This window comes from Erpetoichthys calabaricus, chromosome 4 (assembly GCF_900747795.2).
Source record: "Erpetoichthys calabaricus chromosome 4, fErpCal1.3, whole genome shotgun sequence".
Classification (NCBI taxonomy): domain Eukaryota; kingdom Metazoa; phylum Chordata; class Cladistia; order Polypteriformes; family Polypteridae; genus Erpetoichthys; species Erpetoichthys calabaricus.
This window is the reverse complement of record NC_041397.2, coordinates 36,627,805-36,648,121: the sequence shown is the minus strand read 5'-3', so window position 1 is coordinate 36,648,121 and position 20,317 is coordinate 36,627,805. Positions and strand designations below refer to the sequence as shown.

Here is a 20,317-nt window from a genome sequence, read left to right as displayed (position 1 = left end):
TTTATACATTTAAAAAAATAACTAGCCTATACTTGTCCATTATAATGGAGGCAAAGAGAAACAGAGTCCTATCATAAATTAAAGCCTTAAAACTCATGGAATAAATCCACTTTGAAGTAGCAGTTTCCATTTAAGAAAACACACACTGGAAACAGTAACTCGAAAGGTATCAAAAATTCTTAGTTCAGTTTCAAGGTAAGGATACAATTCTTGCCTGTTTGTTTGCTTGCAGGGGCCACCATGGGTGTAATTATATCAAACCAATGCTGAACCCCACAGTCCATTACATTCTATATTATTATTTTACATAGAATACAGATTGAGACTGAGGCATAATGAAAAGCAAATATATTAGTTTCACTGTACTGTGTACAATAAACAATAAATCAGAACTGAACTGACTATAATGCATTTTTTTTTCAGAGCCAATCCAGCATTTTGGAAAATAAAAAAGGCAGTGTGTGTGATAGAGCAGATTGATACGTCACAAATCAATTTTATTATTTTAATGCAGAATAAGCAGAACTTTGCCGAGGATATGGTAATAAAAGAACTGAGCACAATTTTTTGAGACAGTAAATTTACTGACACTAATACCAATCAATTTGTAAATACACGGGGAGAACACACAAACTGTATTTCGAACCTGGTACTGTCAGACAGGAACAACTTTGTGCTAACATTCTTCCTATTTTAAAACATCTGTACTGGCCCTTATTAAATTTCAGTGAACTGGTGCTGCTAAACTGGCCCCAGTGTGTATGTGCATTTGTGTATGTGTATGTGTGTGTGTGTGCGCGTTAACTTTGCGATGGACTGGCACCCTGTCCCAATGTTGTTCCTGCATTGTGCACGATTGTTGTGAATATGCTTCAGCTGGCCCATGACCCTGCCCTCAATAAGCAGGTTAGGAAGATGGAATAGCAAGATAGATGGATTAATATCATTATTATTGTTCCCGTAGCGGAGAAAAATATATGAATAGATTTAGAGGTGGGTGGTATGGCAAAATTTATATTGCAAAATAATAAAAAATTATCAGTTTTAGTATTTGTTATAGTATAATCTATGAACATATACTTTCATACTTGAATCAAGTTTAGGTACTTCTGTTGCTCCAATTTCAAAGGTTAACTGTAGGAAGTTGTACTGTTAGGCTATATTTCAAAAGGGCCATTTTATGTAACAGAAGTAATGTCCAAAATAATAAAATAAAACAAACTGAACGAGAACTAAACATACACTGCACATCCCTTTTAAGAAACATAATCTCGGAAAATGTGTACTGTACAGACAACACAGTAAGAAATTAAACAAGATTGACAATTAAAAATACAAGTATTCAAAGAGGTATTGTTACCAATTCTTTTTGGTTGTCATTGAACAAAAAACAAGCAAGCCTAACTAGACTTCAATATTGCCTTTCAAAACAACTTTGTGAACATGAAGAAAATTTATATAAAGACAACCAAACAAAATGCACATCTAAATTGACTGAATACTGCCTCAGCAAAGGTTATTAAAACAAGCCATACAATCTAGCCCACGAAAGAAAGCTTTCATACTTGTCAAATTACTGGAAATAAGTGATCTTGAGGGCATACTGTTCAATTTTCAAAATCCTCTTTCTACAGAAACCAATGTTGGCAGACAATTTTTAAAAAGATATTCTAATAAAGAAATATGATTTGTATCAAACAAAACATTTTCTATTCCACTGCTTTCTAAACTTGAAGATAAATAGCATTTCAACATACATGAATCAAAAGATGCAAAACTAATGCTTTTTGTTTTTTTTGCTTATAACTTTATTTATAAATAAATTTTTCTCCTACCTTTATAAAAAGTCTGATGCCCCCTTTCTCTTGGTACCCTAAGCATGTTTTCATTTTGCTTAATGGTTAATCCAGGGCTACCTTACCATCACCATTACAGTGGAAAATATATGCATGCATAACTTAAATCACATGATAAATTTATTTTCTGATGGATACACAAAATAGTTGTCTTTAGTTTCTAGAACTTTATTTTTCAAATTTTTTTGCACATCTGCATTATTTTTAGTTGATCGTTTAATGTTTGTAACATGCATTCCTGAACTTTCTATAGTTAACATGTTAAAGGATAATGTGATAACAGCATGAGTTTGAACTGACCCCTTCAAAAAAATCTAAATTTTAAATTTTCATGAGAAAAAAAAATGTAATGTTGTGCCATCACATCATATAGCATACAAAATATAACATATAACATAACAACCTGAGGTATGGCAGAGGAAGGACTGACACACAAGCGCAAGTAGCTGTTAAACGGTTTTTCAAATGACCATTTTTTGTATTTTTGAGAAAGGATCCTAGTCAACTCCCACTGTTAGCCTCAGGAGAAACTGCTCTTCCTCCTCTTCTTCAAGGGGGATTGCAGTTCTCGTAAGCCTTCACACCACATGCCAGCCATCTTCTTTGCTTTACCAGGCCTGGCCTACTACACTATTTGTCACTTCTCCTTTTTAAGCTCCTTTAGCATGCACATGAACATTTAAATTTAGCTATAGCAAATTGAAGCCTGTGTGTACACCTTTTCTCTAACAAGATTTTCATTTTGTTTGTCGTTGTTGAAGATAGCCTCACCCCCTGGGTCTTCGTCTTCATTTTTCATCTCCATAGTTGTAGCAGCATATGCCACACTGTCTCAGAAGGACAAGTAACAAAGGCGGCTCTGCCTAATATGCTGAATCGTGGTAAAAAAAAGTTACACAAAAGCTCCTACTGGTGTGTAGGTTTTAAATGTGCACCACACAACCGTAACTAAATTATTATTCTTTCTAATGTTTGACCTGCATTGATGCAAGGTCTGCTTTTAGCACATTGCTTTGCACTTCTTTCAATCCATGGCATCTTCGGGGGCAGTACTAATTTTGCATACGGTATATTATCCTTCAGCTGATCGAGCAAGTGAATTTTTGGGCGTCCATGTGGCAACAAAATCCCCGAGAGCGGAGGTTCAGGGCTGTCCTTACTACTGGCTGGTCGCTGCTGCAGATCACATGGCAATGCCATCAGAGGCATGCTATTCTATATTAATAGATTAATTGATGGAAAATATTGAGAACAGCAATTAGTAATAAAATGCACAATCTTAGTATTCTCTCACATTGAAGCACATGTGAGCATTATCAATTGAGTGGTGGCAGGCATCCTTGCAACATAAAGAATAAGCTTCTATATAGTGAAAGAATGTAAGCAACCGTACTTGTAAGTGTGCCCTTTTCAGTGATTATTGTCTAGTTGATTATTGAGACTTCAATTCACATCTAGGCATCAACATTTAATATCAATAATGGTTTTCTGAGGTGAATCCACACCCCTTGGGCCAAAAACTTCCTTCCTGTTCTACAGGCTGCAGCAAGGACAGAGGCTAAAACAGTACAATGCAAGAAGATGAACAGGGTAATTGGCGAAGTGGTGTACACAGCCTGTTTCTTTTAAGAATGGTTGATTCTCACACCAATGGTTTCCTCTACATTTTTTTACCTTCTTAAAACAATATGGATATGCTGTTTTGAGATATCTGTGAAATCTCAAGACAAGGATGAATACTCTATATGTTTTTGTCTTGAAAAATGTTTTTAAGGCTTTTCTTTATAATAGGACTCCAATACCCTTCAACTCATTACAAAGCCTGGTTATTTTTAAAGATAAATATGCTTTCCTTCAGAACACAATGTCATTTGGCAAACTAATACATAACACGATTATAAAAAAACAAGTTTGACTTGAGGAAAAACAAACTTTTCTTTTAGCACATAGTTAGTCTACAAACAGAATTTGGTTTCTTTGGCCATATCTACCCATTATGTAGCAAATGTGTTTCCATGATTATCCCAACATGTTTTAACTGTCCCACCACTGATTTAATCACACTGAGGCCTAGCTTGTACCAACAGTAGGTACTGCTTTTGAGGGAGGGGATAGGAACTACAAAAACTAATATGTTCCATATCCAGTTTTTCACTTATTTTTAAAGTATCCTAAATTGTCTAAGATGGAACTTTTATTAGTTAAACTACTATAGCTTCCCATCATACCATACATAAATTGCTTTTTAGTTAAAAGTTTACGCAAATTCACCTCTCTTAAGCCACAAGGGCAAAATAATTTTTTGTAATGCAACAGTATTTAACAAAAAAATGTATGAGAGAGTCCAATCACCTACTTTCTTTTAATTTCTTTAACCACACTTTCAGTGCCAGTAATATTTTGCCCTCCTACACTCTATAAAACTACATTTATCTAGAGAGCCTTGATCAAACTTTTGGGCATCCATATTAATGACACAAGTAACTTCAGGTCCTGTATCAAAAACAAAATCAACTAGATTCTTGCTTACAAAGGTGTGTACTACTGTATTATATACCAATCAGCTACAACATTAAAAGCACCTGCTTAATACTGTGTAGATCCCCCATATGCTGTCAAAACAGCTGTGACCCATCAATACGTTAATTCCACTAGACCTCAAAGTGTTGTGTGTATCTGGCAGCAGGACGTTAGTCGCAGATCCTTTATGTTCTGTAAGTTGCAAGGTGTGTCCTCCATGGATAGGACTTGTTTCTTCAGCAAATCCCACAGACGGTTGATCAGATTGAGATCAGGGGAATTTCAAGGCCAAGTCATCACCTTGAACTCTTTGTCATGTTCCTCTAACCATTCCTGAAGAATTTCAGCAGTGTGAGAAGGAACATTATCCTGCTTAAATGAGGTCACCAGGGAATACGGATGCCATGAAGGGGCATACATGGTCTGAAATAATCTTCGGATAGATGGTATGTGTCTAAGTAACATCCACATGAATGTTAGGACCCAAGCTTTTCCAGCAGAACATTGCCCAGAGCACCACTGTGCCTCCACCAGCTTGCCTTTTTCCCCCCATAGTGCATCCTGCTGCCATCTCTTCTCAAGGTAAACACTACACCGGGCCATTCACATGACTCATCACTACAGCATGTAAAATCTAAACTTGGTACAATGATAGCTGTCAGATTGGGGCACAAAAGAAAGCTAATTCCAGGGTTGTACATCATAAAATGTCTTGGTTATTTACTATAAAATCCTTTTTTCAAGAAAGAAATTCCTAAACTGCCCATTTTTGTGCATTTTATTGATACTGATGTGAAACAAAGGTTTTTGCTCATAAAAAGACATTCTTTTAAAAATATTTAAGTATTACACTTGCTACTCAAGTCATTTGAAGCTCTTTTACTGAATAAGCAAAATAATAGTTGTTCACTTTTGAGTAAGTAATTTATGTGCAATAATGCCAAAAAAAACCCTTAGGGCATAAGAGGTTAATAATTTATTATTGTGACAGCAAAGTGAGTTTTTAGTCCTTAGAATGTTTAGGTATTAATTATTTTAAAATAGATTTTTCTATTGATTTACAATATTGTGTGTACTGTAAAAGAAAACAAACACTAACACACTTTACAGTCAAGTTTTATTTTTATTAATTAGTATTACATTCCTGGTAGTTATTTTATGACAAAAAATGTATTTATTTGCAAAGGATTTCCAGTAATAACATGCTTTGCCATTGGTTTGAACAACATACATCAAAATGCTCATATACTGTATATAGTTTACATTAGAGGTGCATCAATGCCAATTTTTACAACAGATTCTGATTCTCCATTTCTTTCAATGAAAATGCAGATTCTGAATCTGCTTGCCTATTGAAATGTGTCATACTGTTTGTAAGTGTCATTCAAGCAATTCAATTAGGTTAATATTAATAAAATTGACTATTTTATGCACCTACTAGCTATGCTACCCATCTAGATGATATGAAATCTAATTAATCAACATATACCTCAGCATTAATGTTTGCAGTGCACCATCTATTGAAATGTATTTTGTAATGTATGTAGTAATAAAGCAGATAACATTTTTGATTCCAACAGAATTCTCATCACAAACATTTGTAGTAATACAATGCATTACTACAAATGTTTGTGATGTACCATCTGTTGAAATGACAAATGCAATGCATATGTCTGTTATATGCCAATCGGTATGGGATTCATAAAAACAGAGCTAATGTTTGTGATGCACCTTCTGTTGGAATGAGAAATGCAATGCATCTGATTACTACAAATGTTTGTGGTGAGTCAGCGGTTGAAACACAGCAACTAGGCTGACATACAGACACATTTATTAAGGTCAAGCTGATGTTAGAAGCATTGTTAATCTCATTGAATGTCACTGAATTCTATACAAATTGTATTTCATTATTTGCTCCTGCATTATAAAAAACAAACTGAAGTGGTTATTTTCCTTTATTTGCCTGGTTGGAATGTTTACTTTCTCCTTTCAGACAGCAAGCCGAAACAGCCAGAATAGAATATGCCCTTCACATAGACTTAGAATGCTTTGAATTTCTTAGATTTTTATTTTTTGCTTCCACACTGCATTGTTTTCATGCATATACTACTCATGCATGCAATGCCAAAGCACAAGAAAATGCAGACTCCTCAAGCTTTTTGATTATCTTTTAGTTCAAAAAAACATGAAAATTATTATTAAAATGCACTTGTAGTAGGCACATAATACTGAATAAGATGCAAGTGTTGTGCCTTTAACAAATTAACTGCTCTTGGAAAAAATAATTTTCATAACAGAAAAAGTTTGTCACCCAGTACAGATGCACTGCCCATGAATATGTGTTCACATGCACTGGTCTCCTGCTTCTTAATAAATAATAACAACAATAAAAAAAACACAGATACAGATAATAGCACAAGACACTGTCTTTAAAAGGGCATGCACCAGCCTTCCGTACTATCAGAATAAAGTAATGGATAGATGTTAATGTTTAGATTTCTGCATCTGTATAACATCTTCAACCCTGTTTGTTACCATTGCCTTTGATTTTCTTTTAATTACTATTGAAACTTCTGAGATTTACAGCAAAAAGAATCTCATATGAAAATGGTAATGAAATTTGCATGTGGCTGTAGAGCTTACAAGGATTATTAATATCTTTTAAATACGAGAACACAAAAATAGTCCTTCATGCAGCTGTAAAAACTGAATATAATTCAATTACAGTAGAACCTCGGTTTGCGAGCATAATTCGTTCCGGAAACGTGCTCGTAGTCCAAACCACACGTATATCAAAGTGCATTTCCCAATAAGAAATAATGGAAACTCAGATGATTTGTTCCACAACCCAAAACTATTCATATAAAAATGATTAATACAAAATCTAAAGTAAAAATACATAAAACAAATTAACCTGCACTTTACCTTTGAAAAGAATCATGGCTGGTGTGAGTGAGTTTCTAAACTCTTGTGGGATTCCACCCAATGGGACGACACGCGGAAGAGCGTCCTGAAGCAATCACAGTCTCCCAGCGCTGTAGCAGTTCGCCTTAAAAGTGAATCCGAAAAGATCGCGGACATGCTATAAGCGCCGGCCATCGATGGGCAATACAAGGAACATTATAAATGTGCAGGGCCCTGCCTAACTGCTGTGTCTGTTTCAAGCTAAATAAAGCTGGTGTTGCTAAAGTACTGAGACTCAGCTTTGTGTTTTAGTGTGCAAGATGGGGACTCGCACATCACAGCGCACACGCACACACACACGAGCACGCGCGCGCACACACACACACACGTGCGAGTGAACACATACACACACAGTCACAATGCTAATGCTGCAGTAAACAGTATACGCTCGTATGGATGTTGACTATATGAGTGAGGCACACTGACTCAGATGGAGAATAGGAGACGATTGCCCACAATCCCGCAGCGAGAGAGAGAAGAACCATCAGCTCAGTTGTGATCACATGACACTCAGCAGACAAAGAGTATACATACTACTCGTGCTGCAAGACCTCGCTCGTTTATCAAGTCAAAATGTATTAAAAATTTTTGCTCGTCTTGCAAAACACTCGTAAACCAAGTTACTCGCAAACCGAGGTTCCACTCTACATACATCCCTCCTCTTCACTGCATGTCTGCAATCAGGTCATTTTTATGCAGTTTGTTCATCTGCTATGGCAGTGGTATCCAACTCCAGTCCTGGAGGGCCACAGGTTTTCATTCTAACACTTTTCTTAACTGGTGACCAGTTTTTGCTGATAATTAACTCCTTTTCCTTTCATTTTAATTAACTTGCTATTTTTTAATTTGTTCCCCTGAATTTCTTTATTTCTTTCCTTAAATGTCACCCAAACAGAAATGAAATGTGAAGTGAGTGAGCCAACAGAAGACCAATTAAGTCAGGGCCTCAAACACAATTTCACTCCAAACAGTTGCTAAATTAGGAGGCGATTCAGAGGGGACTGGGCGGTCTCGTGGCCTGGAACCCCTACAGATTTTATTTTTTTCTCCAGCCTTCTGGAGTTTTTTTTTGTTTTTTCTGTCCACCCTGGCCATCGGACCTTACTCCTTTCTATGTTAACTAATGTTGTCTTATTTTAATTTCTTATTTTGTCTTTTATTTTTCTTCTCTTCACTATGGAAAGCACTTTGAGCTACTTTTTGTATGAAAATGTGCTATATAAATAAATGTTGTTGTTGTTGTTAATTAAATCCGTTACTTAATTCCATGCCTTGTTGCTGTTCTCATTGTGCAATAGCATACATTTCCAAAATTGTTGATTTTTTCTAAGAGCACTGGTAAAATGTTTTGTGTACCTGAGCAGATCAACATTCCCGAGACCTTCATCTTTCTTTATTTTCAGCTACTGTATGGTGGACAGGGTTTGGTGGTCATATTTTGGCTCATTTTGTATCTCATTATTGTTTGGCTGCTAATTAAGGAAAAAAAAACAAGGGGCATTAGTCTTCAACAGCAAGTCAAATAAAATAAATTCAAAAGAAGTTAATTAGCAGCAAAAACAGGTAACTAATTAATAAAAGGGTTAAAATGAAAATTTGTAGCCACTGAGGCCCTCCAAGACCAGAGCTAGGGACCACTATGCTATGGTGTGCTCACTTCACACTTATTTGATAACTAGCAAGGTTAAAGTCTGGTGCTATTAAATAATAAACTGCATCCATGTCTTTTTGAAAGTAGGATTACAAATGAACTGAATTAAATCACATTTTTTTTGGAAAAATACATTGTTACAAAATAGGTGTGACAGCCAACTAAATAAAAAAATATTTTCTACAGAATTATATCTACAAATATGGAGACAAACATCAAAAACAGTCACTCACCTACCTTATTGTCTATACATCTTTAAAATGCCTCACTGTGACTACTCTCTTATTAGGTAAACTAGACGTTTTTTAACTTCTTTTTTTGTAATTCTTGTGTATGTTTCAGAGAGGGGCTATTGTTATTGTTTGTTATATTTCTATGTTTCTTGAGCCTCTGTAAAGACTAAATTACCCCTTGAGAAAAAAAAAACTCTTGTCATCTCTTGAAACCTGGTAAATGCCACATATACTGCACCTATAACATACTATAAACATTTTCTCAAAACAACTTGCATTCATCAACTTAAAATAATTTAATTTTTCTAGTCAGTTTGGGAGATTGGTCTGGATAATACTCAACTTACTAATCCAAAAACTAAGCAACAATAATAAAGCATTCTTCTAAAATACATTCCTTCCATCAATTCTTGTAGTGAATATTCTGCATATATATTAAGTGTTTGAACTTTTTCAAACATTAATGCCTTTAACAGACAAAAAGCACTCTTAATGTTTCATATGTGAGATGTCATTTACTTTAAGTATTAAAAACACAAGATAAAGATCAGGTAAATAAGTATGCAAGAAAATGAAGTTTTCCTTTAACTTGGGAAACCATCTAACTGATAACACAAATAATCTATTAAAAATTAGATTAGATAAGTGGTGACTCTGAATCTCTGCAGATGAGACAAAACCACATCAGTTCTACAAATGCTGTGACGTTTCAATTTAATTTGGTCACAATTACTGTTCAACCTTTAAGGTTAGACAGAACCACTATTAGGCAAGAATGCGGTTTTAATACTAGAATTGATAAACAAAGCATAACACAAAGAAAACTCAACACAGGAGGATTACTTCACTTTAAACTTAAAATTTAATTAATTAATGTTGGCTTGAGACAACAACAGTTACTGTTTTATTTAATATACTGCTCTGTTTAACTCAAACAGAACAGTAACCAAAACTTAGAAGCAACAAATTTGTAACAGGTATATTAAATTAATAATAACACAACTTATATTCAGCTAAGTTATTTTACTAACATAGTATTATTGATTCTGTTACACTTTCATTGTATTAAAAGAGAGTTTAAACAAATCATTTCAGTACAATGATTATTTAAAAACTTAAAAGCCTATTATATAATTTTACCCTGGGCAGTGAAATTAGACTTGCCAATAAAAAGAATGCAAATGGTACATTTTATGCAGCAAATTCTAGCCAATTCTAAATTCTAGTATCTAGATGCAATGATTAGTCAATGTAATCGACAACGTCGACTACAAAAAATCGTCAACGCGTCATAAACAGAACCTTCAATAGAGGCCCCAGTCACAAAGAACCACATTGGTTTTTGTAACTGCAATGCACTACATGAACATCTGGGGGCAGTATCATTTGTTATTGTTTGTCAAGACTGCACACAGTACTACCAACGAAGAAGAACGTCTGAGGAGAAGAAGAATGTAGAGGAAAATAAACATGGTTGCAATGGCGAGTCTGATAGAGGAGGGGGAAGGAGATGGAAAAAAATTGAGACAGAAACTTTCTAAAGTGTGGGAGCACTTCACCGAAAAAGAAAAAAAAGTTGAATGCAGATTATGCAAAGCGAAGCTTTCTTTTCACGGCAGCACCACCGCAATGCATGCGCATCTGAAACGCAGGCACCCTGGAGCTGTGATGCTGCCGTCTCTTGAGAGGTAAGTTTTAGCAAGTAAAGTTAGTGTCACGTGTTAACATTGATGTTTGTACTATAATGTGTATATCAAGGTTTCAACAATGATAATTAACCTTTAAACTGCCACATACATGGGTGTTAATGCACCCCTGGACGCCAAATACTTTTTAGCTGCACTTTTTAAGTAAACAAAGTCACAATTCACAAAGAAAATGTGAAATTTTAATGGAACACGTATTTTTTTTCATGCAAAAAGCATCACAATTACTGCATTTTACACACTGCAAATGAACTGTAAAAACTATAAAAAAAAATTACTGCAACAATCTATTATTATATGTTCAAGGTGCCACTGACGCCATTGATGAAATTCAGTAAATCATTGAGCCAACAGCGCTTGAACTGGCTACACGCAAACACACAGAGGTAAACACTGATGAATGCAGGCTCTTCCAGTGCAGTGGCTGAATCCCAGAGACAGTGGTGCCGCAGTTCTGCCAGGGCTGGCAGTGGTCGTGAGCTGGCTGCTCAACGAATACGACTGATCAGCTCCGGCGTGCAGGCAAATTTCACTGTGAAGCAAATATAGCTGGTTGTGGGGTTCAATGAATGTATGTCGCCGAATATACTTGCCACCTGCGTGCTGGCAAACTGCACTGAGACACGACTATTGCCGGTAGCAGCATTCAATGAATATACATCGCCAAATATACTCGGCTCCGGCGTGCTGGCAAATTGCATTGGAAACCGACTCTAGCCAGTTGCGGTGTTCAATGAATGTACTTTTCCGAATATACTTGGCTCCGGCATGCTGGCAAATTGCATTGGGAACCGACTATAGCCGGTTCTGGCGGTTTAAGGGTTAAGCGAATATAATTTCAGTTATGTTTGCTAACGTGTTTGGAGCTATAGTAAACAAGTGAATAGGAGTAGCTGAGCCATCCTAGTTTTTTTTTTTTCTTTTTTCGTATAATATTTGAGTTCATATGAATAGTAAACCATCTCTAACTAACATTAGGTAACTTGTGTTTTGGAGCCCATTATTTTTTTTATTTTGGCATAATCTAGTACATGATGTGATAAACTACAACACTTTTCCTTCAGAGTGTGATGATTAAAACATCTTTCTCTGTTGCTCTTTATGTTTCAGTGGTAGTAAGCTAAGGTGTGTAGACGAGTTTATCCTGGAGAGAGGCTCTTGCACTACTCAAATGGCTTAAGTGTATACAGAATGCATTCTGAACATGATTGTCAATTACATGTAACCTATATCTATGGTTGAAGATCAGGCCTTCAAACAGATTATCAACACATTTCATCCAGGCTACACCTTACCCTTCAGAACTCATTTTACAAAGCTTGTGATTTGTGCTGATAATTCCAGAAGTCTACATTTAACAATCCATATTACTAACCGAGAATGGTAAACCGGATATGGACGCAGGGACCTGCCCGTGGACGCAGGAGACATAGTGCGCAGGCGCCACACAAAGCCCCCCTCCCCAGAGTGAAACGGGAGAGACTACGAACGTGTGCAGGCGCCACACAAAGCCCTCACCCCCCCCCCCCGCGCGAAACGGGAAAGACTACGCACGAAACACATGCACAGCGAGATACAGAATATAAAAGCAGAAAACACGACAGTTAAATGTCCACACCACACAGCGGAGGCAGACCCGGAAGGTGCAGGCGCCTACATCGCGCGTCGGAAGGCGTGGGACAGTACGAAAGGCAAAAGCGCCTACATAGCATGGTAAAACCCGACATAATACGGAAGGTGCAGGCGTCGCTGCCATATTGTGAGTGGCACTACTGCGTAGTGAAGGCGCAGGTGTAGGCGTCACCGCCATATTGTGCGTGGCACTACTGCGTAGTGAAGGCGCAGGTGTAGGCGTCACCGCCATATTGTGCGTGGCACTACTGCGGAGTGAAGTTAGGAATAATGTGCTGCTTGGGATCGTACAAAACGGCGAACGCGACCCACCGTCTGAAACTGCGGAGGCAAAGCAGGCACGGGTTCAAACCGAACGAGCTCGACTGACGAATATACGCCTACAACGCGCGTCTCAAACCGCAGAAACAGGACAAGCACGGGTTCAAAACAATGGAAGCTCCTACAACGCGTGTCTGAAACTACGGCTGCCCAGCGGGCATGGGTTCAAAACGCCGGGGGTAGGCGAGCAAAGCGCACTTTAGATAAAAAGCCAGTGTTTTCCAGTTTTTAGCACACAACTTGATAACTGACGTATGGATTATGCAGCCTGAGACGCATGTGATTTTCCCCATGGATGTGTTTTACACCATTTGCCGATGTACAGAATTGGTTGCTATTGGCTTTTATTCTGTCAAACGTTTTTCTCTACATTCTGTGTGAAAATGTGACCAGCACTACAAACCACCCAGTGTAACACATACAAATAACTCCTGTGTAACTCTCCTACTTTCTCTTCTGTTCTTTTTCCGGTTTTCTTTGGTGGCGACCTGCGCTGCCACCACCTAATCAAAGCACCATGATGTCCCCACATTGATGGATTAAAGGCCAGAAGTCCATGTGACCGTCATCATCAAGTCCTTCCATGAAAACCCTGAATACAATGAGGACTGATCATTTATGTTAGGTAGAATGCCTAGAGTGGGCTGGGCGGTCTCATGGCCTGGAACCCCTGCAGATTTTATTTTTTTTCCTCCAGCCGTCTGGAGTTTTTTTGTTTTTTCTGTCCTCTCTGGCCATCGGACCTTACTTTTATTCTATGTTAAATAGTGTTCTCTTATTTTAATTCTTACTTTGTCTTTTTTCTCTTTCTTCATCATGTAAAGCACTTTGAGCAACATTATTTGTATGAAAATGTGCTATATAAATAAATGTTGTTTGGGTGGAGTATTCCTTTAACACAAATTGGTTGGTTGAATTCACACAGTATGAATCTGCTATTACTCAGATGAAAACTGTTCTTAAATCAGCCAAGAACAAGATTGCCCAGACAGCTGATGCCTGGACCAGTGTTGCCACAGAGGCTTATCTTGGTATCACTTGACACTTTATAAGAGATGATTGGAAGCTCATTAGCTTCAGCCTCACAACCATGCCATTAGAAGAACGACACACTGGGACAAACATCACAACATGGATTGAGCAGGCTGTGGAAAAGTTTGAGATCCCTCCAAGCAAAACTGTGGCAGTTGTTCATGACAATGGCTCCAATGTTGTCCTGGCTGCTAACATCTTGCAGGAAAAACATGGGTGGATGTCCATCCGCTGTGCAGGCCACACATTGAAGTTGGTGATCAATAATGCACGGAAACACCCTTAGATCAGTAAAGCACTTGGAACAGCAAGGTGTCTTGTAGAGCACTTTAAACGAAGTGAACTGGCTTCAAGCAAGCTGAAGACCAAGCAGAAACAGATGGGGACCCAGGAGCACAAACTTGTCCAAGATGTCTCTACCAGGTGGAACAGCACTTATATGATAACGCGCCTCCTGGAACAAAGATAGCCACTGACTGCAACCCTGTCTGACCCAACAGTAAAACAAAGAGGGAAACAACACCTAGAGCACAAAGCTGATCAGTGGATCATTTTAGAGGAGCTGGCTAAAGATCGGTCCTCCCTGCGTGGAGTTTGAATGTTCTCCCCGTGTCTGCGTGGGTTTCCTCCGGGCGCTCCGGTTTCCTCCCACAGTCCAAAGACGTGCAGGTTAGGTGGATTGGCGATTCTAAATTGGCCCTAGTGTGTGCTTGGTGTGTGGGTGTGTTTGTGTGTCCTACGGTGGGTTGGCACCCTGCCCGGGATTGGCTCCTGCCTTGTGCCCTGTGTTGGCTGGGATTGGCTCCAGCAGACCCCCGTGACCCTGTGTTCGGATTCAGCGGGTTGGAAAATGGATGGATGGATGGATGGCTAAAGATCTCCAGGACTTTGAATGTGCTACACTGGTACAGGTGTCGAACTCCAGTCCTCGAGGGCCGCAGTGGCTGCATGTTTTCATTCTAACCATCTTCTTCATTAGTGAGCCATTTTTACTGCTAATTAACTTCTTTTGCTTTAGTTTTAATTAACTTGACTCAGGCCCCTTAATCGTCTCTTTTTCCTTAATTAGTAGCCAAACAATAATAAGACATCAAACAAGCCACCATATGACCATCTCACCTGTGCCCATCACACAATATCTGAAAATAAATAAAGGTGAAGGTCTCAGTAAAGTTGATCTCTCAGGTCACCAAAACATTTTGAAAACGTTCTTAGAAAAAACAGAAAAATCAACAGATTTGGAAATGTCTGCTGTGGCACAATGAGAGCAGCAACAAGCCATGGAATTAAATAACGGGCTTAATAAACAGCAAGAATCAGCTTCTCATTAAGAGACTGTTTGGAGTGAAATTGGTTGGACTTTGAAATCCCAGTTTAGCTGGTCATCTGTTGGCTCGTTTCACGTCTCATTTCTGTTTGGCTGCTGAAGAAAGGAATCAATTCGAGGATTGATTCCTTAAAAACAGGGCTATTAAAATTAATGGAAAAGGAGTTAATTAGCAGTGAAAACTGCTCGCCAATTAGGAAAAGGGTTAAAATGAAAACCTGTAGCCACTGCGGCCCTACAGGCTCGGAGTTCGACACCCCTGTCTACAGTCTACTTGAGTGGGGAAAGCTATGTGACTGTCTCTGCTCTGCCTCCACTGGTCAAAGGGCTTCTCAAATCCACCCACATTGCTTATGATACAGCTGCTTCAGAGGAGATCACTGTACATTGGTCAAGAGAGGTCACCTTAAAAGATAATGATCCAAACAAACTGATCACTGCAACTGCACTAGACCCACATTTCTGAAAGCTGAAATTCCTGAAACCAGAAGAGAGGTTCAGTGTTCAGAACAAAATACAGGCTCTGGCCCTCCAGTCCATGAATGGGAGTATTACTCAAAACAACCAGCTTGCCACGGGGCATGAAGAAGCAACAGGACTAGATGATGAGGGTGCTTCAACTTCAGCTGAGAGAACTTCAAATAGATCTCTACTAGCTCTTGATTCACTGCTTGGATGTGACTCAACAGGCATCAAAATAGTCAGGCATGAAATAATCAAAAAAAAAATTGAACACAATTGAACGATTAGTCGACTAACAAAATAATCATTAGTTGCAGCCCTACAGTATCCAACTCTTCTTAAAGGACAGGACAATGCAGGATCCCGACCCAACAAACAGTATTTAAAGGTTTAAAAGACAATATTTAAAAGTTGAACAAACCATGTTAGGCTGTAATTAAAATGTTCACATTGATGGAAAAAAAAAATCTTATTATGTTTTTGTGACAACTTGCAAATCTCTGTAGCCATGGCTGGCTTAAAAATCAGAAAGATAACTCTTAAACTAACCCCATTCTTATTCATTTCATAATTTTCAAAAAAAAAAAAAAAACTTTATTTTTACCAAATAAAAAAGTGAATAGTATATAGTATTTTAATGTGAACCATTCATTTATGAATTAACATATTAAACAATGTATTCCAACCCAAGCAATAATTCTGACAGTATCAGAAAATACACTTAAAAGTTTCTATTTAATAACAAGTACAAAATAATTTAGTTACTATAAAGAATTATGTTTAACTATACTGTGTTTAATCTATAAATGTGTGATTATGCCTGGAGTCAAATAGATTTTCAGATTCTAAACTGCCTACTTGCTGAATTTTTTAAGCATCGATTTACATAATATTCCAGTAATCTGCTATTTACAATACCACACCTTGTCCCAGCTGTAAGACATACTTCCTCTACAGGCAGCACCCATGTGACTTGCTATATGACTTATGAAGTAATCTATGTGCTTAGCTGGCTAGGTTCAAATGTACAATAACCTGATAAATAGCAAAATGTAAACATTTGAAAACTACAAGCATACAATTGACTCTTAAAGTAGTTTTATTGACAAACAATATGTGAACATTTTCAAGGAATTTTTAACATCTAATACAACAGTCATTTGTGAAAGGGTCTTACACTGCTGAGAAGCCAATGAAATACCAATAAAGACGATTATCAAAAAGAACTTGTTATTTTTAATGTTAAGATCACAGATGTTAGTTGTCCCAACACTTGCACTAACATATAAACTGGAATAACAGAATATAAATTCCTGCATTGGGAGGTAGTGTGGCATAGTCCTTAAGACTTAGTACGTTTGAACCTCAGGGGTTGAACTCCTATCAACACTGTGTGACCATGAGCAACTCGTTTCATCTGCCCGTACTCCAAGGGGAAAAACGAAACAAATGTAACTAACAGTATCACAGATGTTGTAAGTCCTCTTGAATAAAGGTTTCAACCAGATTATTATTTACTCATTATTATTTTTGTTGTTATTATTATAATACATGTGCTTTCACTATTGACTACGGTCTTTAAATATATTCCTCAACTTTTTCATGTGGTAAACAATTACGAGTGCCACAGTAACCAAATTCTGCTCATTTTTATGCCCTGCATATTCACCTAATTCATAAAACATAGGTGCAAATACTATGCTAACATTAACCACAAAAAAGCAATTTGCATAAATTTGTAATGCTGCAACAGATAAGTGAAAATGAGCATTCATTAATTTTAAACGACTTAAGTTAGTTATTCCTAATTAAGCTACTGTATCTATCCTTCAATCTAAAAACTGTGTACGAAGTCTGAGAGTGCCGAGGATACCAGAGTAGCCAGGTGAACTAGGTGTAAACATATAGACTTCATAAAACATGTGATGCTGCTGACGTAAACACTTAAATGTAGTTTTATAATATTTAACCAGTGTAAAGATTGTGAATTCAAGCCCTTAAAGAGACAAGAGTTTACCTTCTAAAAGCGTGTTTCACGAGCAACAAACTAAAATAACGCTGCAGAAAAAGTTATGTGATCATTCAAACATTGTTATTAATACAAACCAGATAATATCAAGATAATAACTGCAGAATGTAATTATAAAATAAAGACGAACAAACGTTAAACAATTTTCAATAATGATTACAATATTGCTACACATATTACCAAGCATGCATTACACATCAAAAATAATCAAAGACGAATGCAGTGATGAAGTAGAAGAAAACAAAGAACTTCATTGACCACAACCTACAGTTCACTTTAGAAAACAGTTCACTTTAGAAAAAGAAATTAAAAAAAAAAAAAAACTTCATTACTGTACTATGTAAATGTTAAATGAACAACAGTCCATCAAAACGGAGTTGGCTCGCATTGCTGAAGTTGTACGCGAAAAGACATTTTGGAATTCTCAGCGAAGTAGTGAGCTTTTCTATTAACTCGTAATTCGACCTAATATTTAACCAATGAAGTGAAAACTGAAAAATACGTGTCTATATTAAAACAAAACAAATTAAAACAAAAATTAAAGAGAATAATGATGCATGTGTCAAGTATTTCTATAATAAAAGTAGGGGGCGTAAGCGATTATTTCACCATTGCGGTCATCATTGCTTCTACTAGAGGAATGGAACAAAAATTTGGGTTGAACTGCCATATACTACATAAAAAATTACAGATATTAGAAATATTTTAAAGGGAATGGATGTCTTGCTCCTTGACAGGACTTAAAGTAGGGCTGTTTACCGAACATGCGAACAATAAACTTTTCGTGAGCAGAAGAAAATGCAAAACTACTACAACAGACAACCAAGTATTTCTATTCCTTTCTCCCTTATTGTCATTATGTAGCAGGAAACTCACTTAACAGTTATTTTTAAACTTATCAGTGCTTTAAATTTTATAATGTTGAATCAAGCTTCAATTATTACTGAATTATACTGATGACAGCGATAAAGAGCATTCTGCCTGTGGCTCCTTAATTGTGAGCACTGCTGTGTGTCGTTAAAATTCATGTAAAGCAATCAATTCCATACAAAGAAAAATCCAAAATAAGACAGATAAAATGTTCGGAATCTCTGAAAAAGTAACACTTAAACTAAACACACATAAATCCCCATTTATATGAACACAGATGCAAATGTTTCTCACCGTGTCTGCGGGAATACTGCCTGACATCTTTGAGTGTTATCCTTTTTTCCCGTCTTTGACCTTCCCAAAATAGACGAGAGTTGATTTTAAATTTTCTTTACTTGTAAAATTACCACAAAGGAATGATTAAAAAATGGATATCCGTGATTAAAAATGCGTCTTTAGTAAACAAAAACAGTAAAAATATAAAAGCCTCGTTACTCCTTCTTCAGCATCAGAGGATCGTTACGAGTGTTTCCCAATAATCATAATGTCGGCTTCTTTATAGGGTAGAATCTTGGCTGATGTATCCTTTACCTTACTGACAGGTTCCCAGAAGCAGCAATATTTATTATTTTGTTTTACATAAATGCAGCAAACGGCACGCGAGAACAAAATTACAATCCCAAGGAAATAAATCTCGACAAAATCCGTTTATTTTCGTAGAAAGAGAAAAGTGCTTAGATTGTTAACTGCATACACAGCGAAGGTCCTTTCGTGTCATAACTGCACAAAAAATTAAGTTATTAAGTATATTAATATATTAACAAATTTCAAATTGGACCAGCGTCGTTCTTCTTCTCCGTCCTGCTGTCATTTTATCTCAAACAAACATGGCGGAATAAGACAGGAACAAGCTTAAAGGGCCCTGCCCCCTCTTATGCGTCATCATAAAAGGACGATGGGATTTGTAGTTTTTCACCGGGTTTTCCCTTTCCATCCGTGCATCTTTTGTTGCATGAGAGATGTTAGTTTTTTTGAGTTGATAAGAATTACTTTGAAATCGCTTCAGTTTTTCTTTTACTCAAAAAACCCCACATATTGTATACAGTTCAACTCGTTATGATATCTTGTTACTCAAAAGATGAGCTTTTTGGGGTTTCCCCCGTATTTTTGACCCTCTATGCCCGAAAAAAAACATAATTTTAAAGACATTTCTGGACCATATTTTGTGCAGGAAATTATGCCTTTATGATAAAGAGCAAACTAATAGTTTCTTCAGCAAAAATGATCCAAAGGACTTAAAGTTGTGTATGCAGCATTAACCAATTCTAGGGGTTCACCCCTAATAGGAAAGAAGGGGCTAATGTTACTCCTTTTCACAAACCTTCAAAAAATGGGTGTCAGTAATATAGATAGTAGAGTGTCATTTTGAGCTATTTCAAGCTTGCTGATCATAAACATAACTTTTGATTCTTTATCACTGGTCCTGGGCGGCATGGTGGCACAGTGGTAGCTGTTAAGGGATGTTAGCTAGCGGGCTGGTGCAGCACATGATGATTTCATCAGGCTGAGTCAGCTTCCGGCTTGCTTTGGTGTGTATTATTACAGCAGTTTACAACACGACCAGCTTTGAACTGATTGCTCGACTACTGTCATTATTAACTTGAGAAACAGTAGCTCTGCTGCCTCGCAGTTACGTGGAGTTTGTATGTTCTCC

General features: G+C 37.1%; 1 protein-coding gene across 1 annotated transcript in view; it reads right to left on the bottom strand.

Annotated features, from left to right (window-relative positions):
* The window catches only part of ubl3a (ubiquitin-like 3a), a 137,701-nt gene extending 118,214 nt beyond the window's left edge, over window positions 1–19,487 (bottom strand). The window contains exon 1 of the mRNA XM_028799341.2: window positions 18,898–19,487. Within this exon, the coding sequence (XP_028655174.1) occupies window positions 18,898–18,924 (27 nt within the window). The 5' untranslated portion in view covers window positions 18,925–19,487. The remainder of the gene's footprint in view (window positions 1–18,897) is intronic.
* Between the last annotated feature and the right edge of the window lie 830 nt (window positions 19,488–20,317).